At 37.9% G+C, this 13,879-nt stretch overlaps 1 protein-coding gene across 5 annotated transcripts in view; it reads left to right on the top strand.

Moving 5' to 3' along the window:
* The window catches only part of XRN1 (5'-3' exoribonuclease 1), a 147,646-nt gene that overhangs the window by 116,786 nt on the left and 16,981 nt on the right, over positions 1 to 13,879 (top strand). For 3 of the 5 annotated variants that reach the window (XM_030934849.1, XM_030934848.1, XM_030934852.1), the window contains 5 exons: positions 2,180 to 2,293; positions 2,389 to 2,491; positions 8,648 to 8,686; positions 9,071 to 9,231; positions 10,015 to 11,695. In XM_030934849.1, the coding sequence (XP_030790709.1) occupies positions 2,180 to 2,293; positions 2,389 to 2,491; positions 8,648 to 8,686; positions 9,071 to 9,231; positions 10,015 to 10,317 (720 nt within the window). In that variant the 3' untranslated portion in view covers positions 10,318 to 11,695. Of the gene's footprint in view, positions 1 to 2,179; positions 2,294 to 2,388; positions 2,492 to 8,647; positions 8,687 to 9,070; positions 9,232 to 10,014; positions 11,696 to 13,879 lie in introns of those variants that run through there. The other 2 variants (XM_030934851.1, XM_030934850.1) reach the window with 2 other exon arrangements.

Genomic DNA, 13,879 nt, shown 5'->3' with positions numbered 1-13,879 from the left:
ACTCATAGAATAAGAGAAAATACTTCTTAATGATATATCTGATAAAGAATAGCCAGAATATATAGAGAACTCAGGAAATGAGTCTTAAATGTAAGACCTGAAGCGATAAAAATCCTAGAAGAAGCCGGGCACGGTGGCTCAAGCCTGTAATCCCAGCACTTTGGGAGGCCGAGACGGGCGGATCACGAGGTCAGGAGATCGAGACCATCCTGGCTAACACGGTGAAACCCCGTCTCTACTAAAAAACAAAAAACTAGCCGGGCGAGGTGGCGGGCACCTGTAGTCCCAGCTACTCGGGAGGCTGAGGCAGGAGAATGGCATAAACCCGGGAGGCGGAGCTTGTAGTGAGCTGAGATCCGGCCACTGCACTCCAGCCTGGGCCACAGAGCGAGACTCCGTCTCAAAAAAAAAAAAAAAAAAAAAAAAAAAAAAAAAAAAAATCCTAGAAGAAAACGTGGGAAAAACTCTTCTAGACATTGGCCTAGACAAAGATTTATGACTAGTATCTCAAAAGCAAATGCAACAAAAACAAAAATAGACAAATGGGACTTAACTAAACTAAAAAGCTCCTGCACAGCAAAAGAAATAATCAACAGAGTAAACAAACAATCTGCAGTATTTTTAAACTATGTATCTGACAAAGGACTAAATATCCAGAATCTACAAGGAACTCAACTCAACAAGTAAAAAACAAATAACCCCATTAAAAACAGGCAAAGGTCGTGAGTGAACATTTCTCAAAAGAAGACATCTCAAGGGGTTGCCAACAAACATGAAAAAAATGTTCAACATTACTAATTACCAGAGAAGTGCAGTTTTGGGCCACAATGAGATACCATCTCACACCAGGCGGAATGGCTATTATTAAAAAGTCAAAAAACAACAGATTTTGGCAAGGATGTGGCAAAAAGGGAGTGTTTATACACTGTTGGTTGGAATGTAAATTAGTATAACCTGTATGAAAACAGTATAGTGATTTCTCAAAGAGCTAAAAATAGAACTATGATTTAATTCAGCAGTCTCACTTCTGGGTATCTGCCCCAGGAAAAGAAATCATTATCTAAAAAGTATGCCTGCATTTGTATATTTATCACAGCACTGTTCACAGTAGCAAAGATATGGAATCAACCTAAGTGTCCATCAGTGGATGACTGGATAAAGAAAATGTGGTGTATGTGTGCGTGCATGTGTGTGTGTGTATACACACACACCATGTGATACTATCCAGCCATAAAAAGAATGAAATCATGTGTCTTGCAGCAACATGAATGGAACTGGGGGCCATTATCCTAAGTGAAATAATTCAGAAATAGAAAGTCAGATACCACATGTTCTCATTTATAAATGGGAGTTAAACATGGACATACAGAGTGGAATAATAGACATTAGAGATTTCAAAAGATGGGATGGTAAGAGGGATGTGAGGGATGAGAAATGACATACTGGGTACAATGTATACTATTCAGGCGATGGGTACACTAAAGTCCACACTTCACCACTATGTAGTATATCCATGTAACTACCATTTGTACCCCCAAGTCTATTTTTTTTAAAAAAATTAAGGTACACTGAAACAAAACAAGCTTTTTTATAAAACAGAAAATTAAAGTATAATGTAGTTATAATTTAAATATGAGTAGAAAACACATCAGAATATCTGAGTCTTTTATATTTTGGCAATTAACTCATATTACCAAAATACCTCCTAAGTAAAGGATGGTATAAACATGAGTCAGCAAATTTTTTCTGTAAAGAGTCAGATAGTAAATATTTTTAGGCCTTGTGGGACAGATGGTCTGTATCACAACTTCCGAACTCTACAGTTACAGTGTGAAAGTAGCCATTAGAATGGACGTGGCTATGTTCCAGTAAAAGTTTATTTACAAAAAGAGGTAGAACTCCGTAGTTTGTCAATCCCTGTATAAAGGAAACAGTTTTGCTGGCTTTCATTTGCATTCGGTTGCTTGACCCTTCAGCCAGCTTAGAAAGCTTTTTATTTTGTAAACACTGAAAAATATAAGGCAACAACTCTAAAATTTTTGCCTGGCAATTGAAAACTTGAACTGAAAGCCCTTTTTTAAATTCTTGATAAAATTATTTTACTTGTTTGGACTAAACTTTGGGGGAGATCACTTCCTAGACAGAGAATTTCATAGACAAATATATTCTCTTTATTTAGACAATGACTGTTTGCCAAGTAAAATTATCTAATGGCTTACTGATACATGGGCCACAGTGCCACTCTGAAAATGAAGCCAAGGAGAAAGCTGCACTTTTTGCTTTACAACAATTGGTAAGAACTGTCCATGACTTCTCTATTAAATGTTTTATTAGTCTCTGTAGAAAGCTTGTATTGCACTGTCTTGTAACTTTTAAATACTTCCACAGGGCTCCTTAGGCGTGAATTTCCCTTTGCCTTCACCAGTATTTGCAAATTATCCTTCAGCTGTACCACCCGGAACCATTCCTCCAGTCTTTCCCCCACCTACTGGTAAGATATTTTTCACTTATAAGTATTTGTCATTGTTATTTTTACTAAACTCTTTTAAGAAGCGTCTCTTTTAAGAAATAAAAAATGTACTCAAATATCTAGGAATGTTAAGAAATTGTGAGAAAGCCCAAAGCCACAGCCTGCAGATTCATCTAGAAATGCCATTCTTTTCCTATAGCCTCTAGTATGGCTAGAGTAGTAAGAAAAGGTTGAGTGGGTAGGCTCTTATTCTCCAATAGCTCCTAACAGATGAATTTGGGTTTAAGTTAGATATCAAAAGGTAAAAAAAAAAAAATCATGTAATTTCTTTTTTTTTTTTTTTTTTTTTTTTTTTTTTGAAACGGAGTCTCGCTCTGTCGCCCAGGCTGGAGTGCAGTGGCCAGATCTCAGCTCACTGCAAGCTCCGCCTCCCGGGTTCACGCCATTCTTCCGCCTCAGCCTCCCGAGTAGCTGGGACTACAGGCGCCCGCCACCTCGCCCGGCTAGTTTTTTGTATTTTTTAGTAGAGACGGGTTTCACCATGTTAGCCAGGATGATCTTGATCTCCTGACCTTGTGATCCGCCCGTCTCGGCCTCCCAAAGTGCTGGGATTACCAGCACTTGAGCCACTGCGCCTGGCCAAAATCATGTAATTTCTTCAGGACTGTATTTTCTTGTTTGTAGTAGACTATGTCCAACATTTTGTTGAGACTAACATTTTATAATTCTAAATCTTAAGTTCTGAGATTTTCTAAATCACTCAGCTTTTTTTCCTAATAGCAGTTGGCTTCCCTGTATCTTAATTATTATTGTTTTAAAGCCAATAATTTATTTAAGTTTAGAAAATCACTTTTCTGCATCTACTGCCAGGTAATATTCCAGGAATTCTAAATATCTAATGCTTACAATAAGCATTAGAAAGGTGAATAATACTGATTAAATTTATGACATGCAGTTATCTCTTCTCCTCGTTAAACTGAATAATAAAGGATTTCAAAAGTGTAAATCTACGAGGACAAAGAGATAGGAGAAGAAATATCAGCAGATTAGAGATTTGAAAAGAGGTTGTGTTGAGAAAAACAACTGAAGAAGTAACCATTTTAGCAGAGCAAGGTTAAAAGCTACAAGCTAAAGTGCCCGTAGAAGAGATTACAAATGAGCATGATAAGTAGAGCGTCCCTCACCGTTCCCAAGAGGTTCAGAACTTGGAAGCATCAGAAACTGTTAGAGAAGATAAAGAGGAGGCATGTGCTAAAAAGAGAGGGATTAGTTGAAAGTCTATGTGTGGAGTGGTGAGACTACCCCCCTCATCCCTCCGCAACGCAGCCAGACCTCTGCAAGCAAAAAACTGGAAGTGTATTTTCTAGAGGAGCTCTCTAGATACGGGAATACCAGGCAGAGAAGAGAATGGAATGTGTGAGACTGAAAACACAGAGATTAAGGAAAAGTTCCCTTTTCCTCATCCTATTCTCAGATTGTAGCCAGTCATATCCTTCTCCCCAGATATGAATTTGGAAGATGAAAAAAGAATAATTAGAGAACAAGTAAAATTGTTAAGTAAAATTTTAAAATTTAATAGATAAAGTCCTAGCAAAGCTAAGGAAGATAAAAGTTGTAAAATAAGAAAGAACAGAGATTTAGTGCACAGATCCAGCTCCCACGTTATTGGAGTTCCAGAAAAAGAAATCAGAGATAAAGGAAGGGGGGTAAGTATCAAACGAATAAACTTTTCTAAAACAAAATGATATGCATCTCTAAAAGAGCCCCCAAATGTTGAGCACAATGAATAAAGATACAGATTATCTTCAGATTCTGAATACTAGTGATAAAAATGGTCCTAAGAGATTCAGAGAAGAGAAGAAATACAGTACATATAAAAGAATAAGAATTAGAATGGTACTGCACCATTGAACAGTGCCTAGATGCCAGAAAGCATTGAATACCTCAAAACCCTGAGGCAGGATGAGTTTCGTCCTGATTTCTCTGTATAGCCAAACTGTGAATCCAGTATAAAGGAGACAAAAAGATATTTTCAGATATGCAAATGTATTTCTTATGTACTTTTTTTTTTTTTTTTTTTTTGAAGTGGCAAGGTCTCACTATATTGCCCAGGCCGATCTCAAAGTCCTGGGCTCACGCAATCCTCCCACTTCAGCCTTCGAAAATGCCGAGATTGGCCGGGCTTGGTGGCTCAAGCCTGTAATCCCAGCACTTTGGGAGGCTGAGACGGGCGGATCACGAGGTCAGGAGATCGAGACCATCCTGGCTAATACGGTGAAACCCCGTCTCTACTAAAAAATACAAAAAAAAAACTAGCCGGGCGAGGTGGCGGGCGCCTGTAGTCCCAGCTACTCGGGAGGCTGAGGCGGGAGAATGGCATAAACCCGGGAGGCGGAGCTTGCAGTGAGCTGAGATCCGGCCACTGCACTCCAGCCTGGGCGACAGAGCAAGACTCCGTCTCAAAAAAAAGAAAAAAGAAAAAAGAAAATGCCGAGATTACAAGCATGAGCCATCATGCCTTGCCTACCCTTTTTTAAGAAGCTACTGAATTATATGCTCCAACAAAACAAAACAGTAGTTTAAAAAAGAAAAGAAAATTAGGAAACCAAAATGACAAATTGCAGATCTAGTATAGTTATACAATGAATGAAAATCCCAGGATGCCAGCTGCTCAGTGGGTCTAGAAAGTGACTAGTCCCAACTGGAGAGGCAGAGAGAAGTCTTGGCAGTAAGGTTATTAATAGATGAGCAATGGGAAAACATTAAGGATGGATATAGAGAAGACTGAGCAGCTTTTATTATATTTTTCCTAAAGAATTGATATAAGCAAGACTAAGCTTTTAAAAAATAATTATTAGCCCGGGCAACATGGCGAAACAGCCTGGCAACATGATAAAACCCCATCTCTAATCTACAAAAAATACAAAAGTAGCCAGACATGGTGGCATGCACCTATAGTCGCAGCTACTTGGGAGGATCACTTGAGCCTGGGAGGTCAAGGCTGCGGTGAGCTGTGATCATGCCACTGCCCCCCCAGCCTGGGTGACAGAATGAGACCTGTCTCAAAAAAAAAAAGATAATGACTAACTCAAGTAAAAACAAAAGGTTTTACAAGAAAGTACATAATGGATCTCTTCTTACAAGAAAAGAAACATAATCAGAGTACCCAGCTTGGCTCTGCAGTGATAATATTTACATAGCCACATACCACAAATAGATAACACTGCTTGTATATTTAAACAAATGATGTAATGTACTTACATTGGGAGTACAGGGTAAGTAGTGAGGGGTAATGCAAAAAAACTGAATTTTGTTCTATCTAAATAGGAAATCAGTAGACCTAAAAATGCCTAAAATTAATAAATTATTAACAAGTAGCATAAGCAAGTTATTCAACAGTGTGGAAATAAATATCTAAAACAGTTAAACCTGGAGTAGAACAGATGTCTGCTGTTTTCTTTTGAAAATCTTTTTTAGGCCAGGTGCAGTGGCTCACACCTGTAATTCCAGCACTTTGGGAGGCCGAGGTAGGTGGATTACTTGAGGTCAGGAGTTTGAGACCAGCCTGACCAACATGGTGAAACCATCTCTACTAAAAATATAAAAATTTGAAAATTAGTTGGGTATGGTGGCACACACCTGTAGTCCCAGCTACTCAGGAGGCTGAGGCAGGAGAATCGCTTGAACCCAGGAGGCAGAGGTTGCAGTGAGCTGAGATTGTGCCACTACACCCCAGCCTGGGCTACAGAGCTAGATTCCATCTCACAAAAAAAAAAAAGAAGAAAATCTTTTTTAGTACAATGTATATGTAGTATTTTGATTTTTTTTTAATGTAATTTGTCTAAGGTCATAAGTTACTATCTAGCAGAACTGGCATTCAAAATCCAAGTCTGAGCCAGGCGTGGTGGCTCATGCCTGTATTTCTAGCACTTTGGAAGGCCTGTCTCAAGAAAACCCCCAAAGGCCCAAACCAAAACAAAAGAAAACATTTTTTATACAGTCAAAGGAATGCCAATTCAGTACAGTAACAAAAGCATGGGCTTTGAAAACAGATAGCTGGTGTGGTAGCTCAAACCTGTAATGCCAGCACTTTGAGAGGCTGAGGTGGGAGGATCACTAGAGCCATGAGTTCAAGACCAGTCTGGGCAACATAGGGAGACCTTGTCACTACAGAAAATAGAAAAAATTAGCTGAGTGTGGTGCCATGTGCCTGTAGTTCCCAGCTATTCAGGAGGCTGAGGCAGGAGGATTGGTTGAGCCTGTGAGGTGGAGGCTGCAGTGAGCCAAGATTATGCCACTGCACTCTAGCCTAGGTCTAAAAAAACAAAAAACAGATGACGACAGACTTGAATTTTTTTTTTTTGAGACACAGTGCCACTCCTGTCACCCAGGCTGGAGTGCAGTGGCATGATCAGGGCTCACAAAAGCCTCGACCTCCTTGGGCTCAGTTGATCCTCCTGCCTCTGCCTCCCAAGTGGCTGGGACTATGGCACGCACCACCACATCTGGCTAATTTTCATGTCTTTTTGTAGAGACAGGGTTTCACCATGTTGTTTAGGCTGGTCTCAAACTCTGGGCTCAAGAGATCCGCCAGCCTCGGCCTCCCAAAGTGCCAGATTACAGGCATGAGCCACTTTGCCCGGCCAACAATGTTTTAGTCATAAAGTTTTCATGACATAATGGATCTGATATTTTTGTATAGCTCAATATAATAGTATCCCCATAACTTATAAAATCTAATTTGACTGCTGCTTCTTCACATTCAAAAATGAATACAGTAGCTATATATAGATTAATTTTAAGTAATTAGTATGTGTAGGGTACCTAAAAGTTTGCACACAAACTTCTCTAAAACAGAATTGTCTTATGATCATATATTTTTTAAGAGGAATGATTATTTTCCCCATTTATTATTGATATTTTAACCTTTTTCATGTTGATTAGTTTATTCATACCTACTAATAATTTTAAGGTTATAATTGGAATGCTTTTGGTCCTATAAAGGTGTTCTCCAAATATTCCAGTTAAAATATGTAAATACATAAATGCCAAGATATTTGAAGGTTAATCAGCAGAGAACAACTTAAGCATTCGATTAACATTTTAAAGTTATTTTGTAAATTTCTATTTTATGTTATAAAAAAATTTATATAAAATGTCCCAGTTGAGGAATATGTATTTCATATTTATAACAGTGATCTATTGGGGAAATTACGGAGTTGACCATTGTATAAGATTAGCATAGCATCTTTTAAATAGACGTTCTTAGCATTATGACTCCCACCAAAGTTGCTCGTAGATAGTTTCAAGACCTAATTTTCTACTTTTGTTTTCTTTTTTGAGACAAGTTCTCACTCTGTCAGCCAAGTTAAAGTGCAATGACCTGATGTTGGTTCACTGCAACCTCCACCTCCCAGGCTCAAGCGATCCTCACACATTAGCCTCCCGAGTAGCTGGGACCATAGCCACATGCCATGCCTGGCATCCCAAAGTGCTGGAATTACAGGCATGAGCCACTGCTCATGTTTAAAAATAATAATAATAATAAAAAAATTAAAAAAAATAAAATTTAAAAAAATTATTTTTTAACATTTATTTTTACATAATTTTCTGACTCTTATGTTTTTCATATTAAAAGTTTTCTTCCTCTTAGAATTTGTGTATATGTATTTCGTAACCCTGAAGTATGTTATGAGTCTTCTCTCCTAATCCAAAAATGTCTTAAATAGCTGAACTTTAATTAAGCTATACTATTTTAGGGGTCTGGCTGCTTTTTATCTCTATGAAAAGAATATTTGAACATAGTGCATATCTTCTTCAGTGGCAGTGTGCTGGTACCTTGTCACTGTTTAATGTAGTTTTGAAATGCTGCACTGGTACAGGCTGTCTCCATAAGAATCGCCTGTGGAGCTTAATACAAACTCCAGGGCACCTCAGAGTCTGGCTTACTAGATCTGAGGCCCTGCCCAGGAATCTGTATTTCACAAGCTCCTCAAGTGATTCAGATATACAAATTAGATTTGGAACCCATTGGTTCAATACATTTTTAATAAGAAACAAACCATAAGTGAAAAAAGGCCTTGACTTCCAATTATTAAAATAGAAAAAAGAAAGATTCTACCTGTCATATGAAGGTGATGAGATATCAGGACTTGAGCTTTTTTGGTTTTTTTGTAGGCTGGGATCACTATGGAAGCAACTATGCATTGGGGGCAGGTGAGATCCTTAAGATTTCTCTCTTTGTGCCCAAGCTTTTCTCTCACAAGGGACAATTTCATGACCCTTTTATTATTTTTATAAATATAATTGCAAATATTCTTAAAACTTGTATCAGCATATGATAGTAGTAGTAGTATTCTCCTTTTCAGGCCAGTATAATGATAAATTCATTTCTGTAGATAGTCCACACAGTCCTAGGAAGGGATCCTGAGGTTGAATGTTGTAAGGAAGAGTAATTATAGGTCAAGTAAGTGTAGGCCTTTTGTCAAAGGCAAAAAAAAAAAAAAAAAGCCCAAACAGGCTAGCAGAAGGAGGTCTCAAATTTCAGAGCTTTGATGATACCATTTTACTAAAAGAAAAATTTTCCTTGGTTTTTAACAGCTAATATAATGCCTTCATCATCTCATCTCTTTGGCTCAATGCCATGGGGACCATCAGTGCCAGTTCCTGGGAAGCCTTTCCATCATACTTTATATTCTGGGACCATGCCCATGGCTGGGGGAATGCCAGGGGGTGTGCACAATCAGTTTATACCTCTGCAGGTGAGAAAAATAATATTTTTAAGATAATTATTTGTTTAATGCTGAAAGACTATGATAAAGATTTTTTTATTCAGTTTACTTATTCAGTGCCAACTAGAAGTTCAGTACTAGTGTGGGTAGTAAGAAGGCAGTGATTGACAAGTCTGACCTGTCCCTGCTCTCTGAGTTTGTGTTCTAATAAATAATAATTGTACCAAGTAATATGCTATTCTAATACAGATTGATTAAAATCTGAAATATAAATAAAATCACAAACATTTTAAAAATATTTAACCTGTGGAGAATTGTATTTATTTGTTTTTTTATTATTATTATTCATTTTTTTGGAGAAGGATCTCACTCTAGCCCAGGCTGGAACGCAGCCCACACACAATCTCGGCTCCCTGCAGCCTTGACTTCCTGGGCTCAAGTGATCCTCCCACCTTAGACTCCTGAGTACCTGAGGCTAAAGGCATGTGCCAGCATGCCTGTCTCGTTTTTGTAATTTTTTTGTAGAGATGGAGTTTTGCCGTGGTCTCAAACCCCAGATCTCAAGCGATCCACCTGCCTCAGCCTCCCAAAGTGCTGATATTACAGTTGTGAGCCACTGCACCCAGCCCAAGAATTTTAAATATTTTGTTTGTTAACTAAGTTATTTGAATTACTAAAGTCTTACTTGGAAATTATAAGTGGAAGTCACAGATCAGCTGTGATGGACAAATATTAGCAGCATGCATGGTTTATGGTAATTTCCAATTTTTTTTTGCCTACATTATTAATTAGTAGTGTTTTTATTCCTAACAGGTTACTAAAAAAAGGGTTGCAAACAAAAAGAACTTTGAGAATAAGGAAGCCCAGAGTTCTCAAGCCGCTCCAGTTCAGACTAGCCAGCCAGATTCTTCCAACATTGTCAAAGTAAGTCCACAGGAGAGCTCATCAGCTTCTTTGAAGTCCTCTCAGATTGCTCAACCTGCATCTTCTTTTCAAGTTGAAACGGCCTCTCAAGGCCGTAGTATATCTTACCATAAGTCAACACCAAGCTCTTCTTCAAGAAGAAAATCAAGAAAACTGGCTGTCAATTTTGGTGTTTCTAAACCTTCTGAGTAAATTTGGCTGTTGGAATTAATTTCTTCTCTTTCCATCTACCTTTTTATAAATCCATATCTATATCTCATAAAAATTAGAATTTACTATTTTAAAAAAAGATGTGTAAATTGAAATTTTTTCATTTTTAATTTATCAGGCACTTTTCATGCTGTTCAAAAGACTGTGTATCAAATTGTGCACTTTAAGTATGTGCAGTTTGTTGTATGTCAATTATACCTCAATGAATCTGTAATAAAAAACTAAATTAAACCTTGCATTAAAATAACATCACAGTATCAGTGGACTAAACATTAAAATGTACCACTCTAATCATTGGCCTCATCATTGAAGCATCCAGAACTATGAATTAGACATCAGTTAATAATCCCAGCAATAATAAGCATTTTTTACACTATCATTGAGGAATAATGACATGGAGCATGAAATTTGGCCCCCAGTATAACTTACTGAATGTGGATTTTATTTCCCTTGTCCATGATGTGAGAAAATTGTCAGGAGAATGGCTCTTATTTATATGTATTTTAACTTAACGCTTTGTTGTCTCTGAGGGACCCTTAGACCTGCTGCGAAAGGATCACATTTGTTGTGGTGCTGCCAGTTTTGCTTTATTCTAAATTTTGTACCAAAGCAACTTTAGAATAATCAGAATATTTCATCTAACTGCTTAGAACTATAAATAGCATTCTAAATTTGAGTAAATACAATTTTTTAGATTACTCAAGAACCAGCATTAGGAATTTCTAATAAAATTGTTTCAAAATCTACAGGGTACAATGATTACAAATTAATCTTCTAACAAAATATGAAATATTAGTCATGTTAATAAATTGTATTATTTTATATGGCTTTTTATTTGCTTACCTGACATTTTATGAGAGCTTCATGGTTGGTCAGTATGTAGTGCTTCCTGGGACTGAAGAAATTCTAACTGTTAAGTTCCAAGGTGTGCTACAATATAGGAGGCACAGTCATCAGTTTGTGACATACATTATTTACCACCTATTTCATTCTAATTCTGTATTTTTAGCTTTATGCTGAACTGTTCAGTGATGCTGGGATTCTCTCTTTGCATGTCATATGTGAATGTGTGGTTCAACCTATAACTGTTGAAATTATTGTAGAATTTATGAAGATTTCTCAGCAGGGCCTATGTTTATATATATATATATTTATTATTTAGTTTTTGTGTTATGCTTATATTTTTAAGGAAGTAAGTTATAGCATACTTTTTTAAAAGTAGGAACCACAATCTTTATATGGAGCAGCTTGTTATATCTGATTTTCATTTAGCTCGTTGGAAACTCTGCCATGACTCTTAAAGTAGTCTTATTTGTTTTTTAAAATGCTGGTATTAAACTAAATGGACTCCTTTCACTAACTGCTGATTTCAGAGTTTAAATGTTGGCAGGATATTTGTGTATTAGCAGTGCCTTCAGTATAAAAGAGAAATATTCATTATCATTTATCAGAGTCATATAAGTTTCCGTGATTTTATTTTCTGTTATTTTCATAAGTTCAGGTGTTTATCAGTTCCCAACGTTGTTTCTTTTTTTTTTTTTTTCTTTTTTTTATTTTTTTTGAGACGGAGTCTCGCTCTGTCGCCCAGGCTGGAGTGCAGTGGCCGGATCTCAGCTCACTGCAAGCTCCGCCTCCCGGGTTCACGCCATTCTCCTACCTCAGCCTCCCGAGTAACTGGGACTACAGGCGCCCGCCACCTCGCCCGGCTAGTTTTTTTTGTATTTTTTAGTAGAGACGGGGTTTTCCCGTGTTAGCCAGGATGGTCTCGATCTCCTGACCTCGTGATCCGCCCGTCTCGGCCTCCCAAAGTGCTGGGATTACAGGCTTGAGCCACCGCGCCCGGCCCCCAACATTGTTTCTTTATCTGTAGTGGGATCTTGAGTAATGAGGCTCAAGTAAATCCTCAATGTTTATCGTTATTGCCTTATAAACTCTATTTGTGTTTAAAGGAAACATCTATTATGGTAATACAAAGAAAAGTTAAATTGTAACAGTAATCTTATATTAACCTCTTCCTACTTTAAAGTGTGTAATGTTTCACCTCAGCTGTACAAACTCCAGCATTTAGAAATTGCCTCACTCATTACTCCTGTGTGACAGTTATATAAATAGCATGCAGCTCACATCTGTTTTAGAGCATAGAAGCAGCAGCACCTGCCATCTTCTGAAAACTCCAAAGGGAAATTTTAGTAAACATAGTGCACTAAACCCATGTTCTATGCAGATAGGCAGTGAGTTTTATTTTCCAGCCAGGCGCAGTGGCTCACACCTGTAATCCCAGCACTTTGGGAGGCTGAGGCAGGTGGATCACTTGAGGTCCAGAGTTCCAGACAAGCCTGGCCAACATGGCAAAGCCCCGTCTCTACTAAAACTACAAAAATTAGCCGGGCATGGTGGCACAGGCCTGTAGTCCCAGCTACTTGGGAGGCTGAGGCATGAGAATCACTTGAACCCAGGAGGCGGAGTCTGCAGTGAATCGAGATTGCACCACTGCACTCCAGCCTGGGCAGCAGAGCAAGACTGTGTCTCAAAAAAACAAACAAAAAAAAAGTTATATTATCCTTACTTTTTTTTTTTTTTAACATTATTATTCTAAAGGCCAAAACTGAGAAGAGATTAAGATAGGAGAGAGCTCCATAATGACTGGGTAGTGGTCAGGCATTCTCTTTTCTTTTTCCCCTGTAGACCCATTCCAAATGTGGGCCTGAGGTCAATGGGAGATGTGCCCTCCCTATGGAGGATGTAAGAGGCAGAGGCCATTTCTGCCCCGTGATGAGGAAACAATCTGTTGATAGGCCTGGAATCTAGAGTATATCTGAAAAGCATTGGACTTCAATAAATTTAAAACCTTCTCTTTGAGATGGCGTGGACTAAGACCACCCCCAAAGTTTAAAAATATGCTCATTCAACTTGAATCTTGTGAGGACTTTTTGTGAAAATGGTGGACTGTTTAGGGCACACAGGACAGATTCCCCAAATTGCTTTATGTTTCCACATAACTAGAGCACTTCAGTCTATTTAAGGCTTTGTCTCCTAACTGAAACATTATTTCTAAATATTTATATTCGATAAGTTTTTTCTTTTTTGAGCAACTTACGTGATTTTTGAAGATTGCTCCTTCCAGTCTCGTTCCTTTTCACATTTTCCTCCATTATCTAATAATTACCTCAGTGTTAGAATTTGACTGAATGTATTAATTGATTTAAACATTATGTAGACTAAAGTCTTAAACATCTAAGACTCAGTTGCACAAAAAAATTAAAGTCACCTCTACTGAACCTTGGTTTCAATTTAAGATTTTTACTGCTTTTCAAAGGGGTAACTAATAAAGATTGAAGGGTTTTTTTCCCCAATTGGTCGGAGGAATGAAGAACTATTGATGCAAGCTTTTCATTGTTTCTTTTCTATGATCAGGTATCTGCTTTCATTTTAGACTGCTACTTCCAAACTAAGCTAGAATCTTGGTTTTAATGAGAGGAGGCAGAGAGAGGGAGGCAGATGGAAGAAGAGGAAGTTAAATAAAGACATACCCAGTCACTGCATT

This window comes from Rhinopithecus roxellana, chromosome 1 (assembly GCF_007565055.1).
Source record: "Rhinopithecus roxellana isolate Shanxi Qingling chromosome 1, ASM756505v1, whole genome shotgun sequence".
NCBI lineage: Eukaryota > Metazoa > Chordata > Mammalia > Primates > Cercopithecidae > Rhinopithecus > Rhinopithecus roxellana.
The sequence above is the reverse complement of the archived record's forward strand: the minus strand, read 5'-3'. Positions and strand labels throughout refer to the sequence as shown.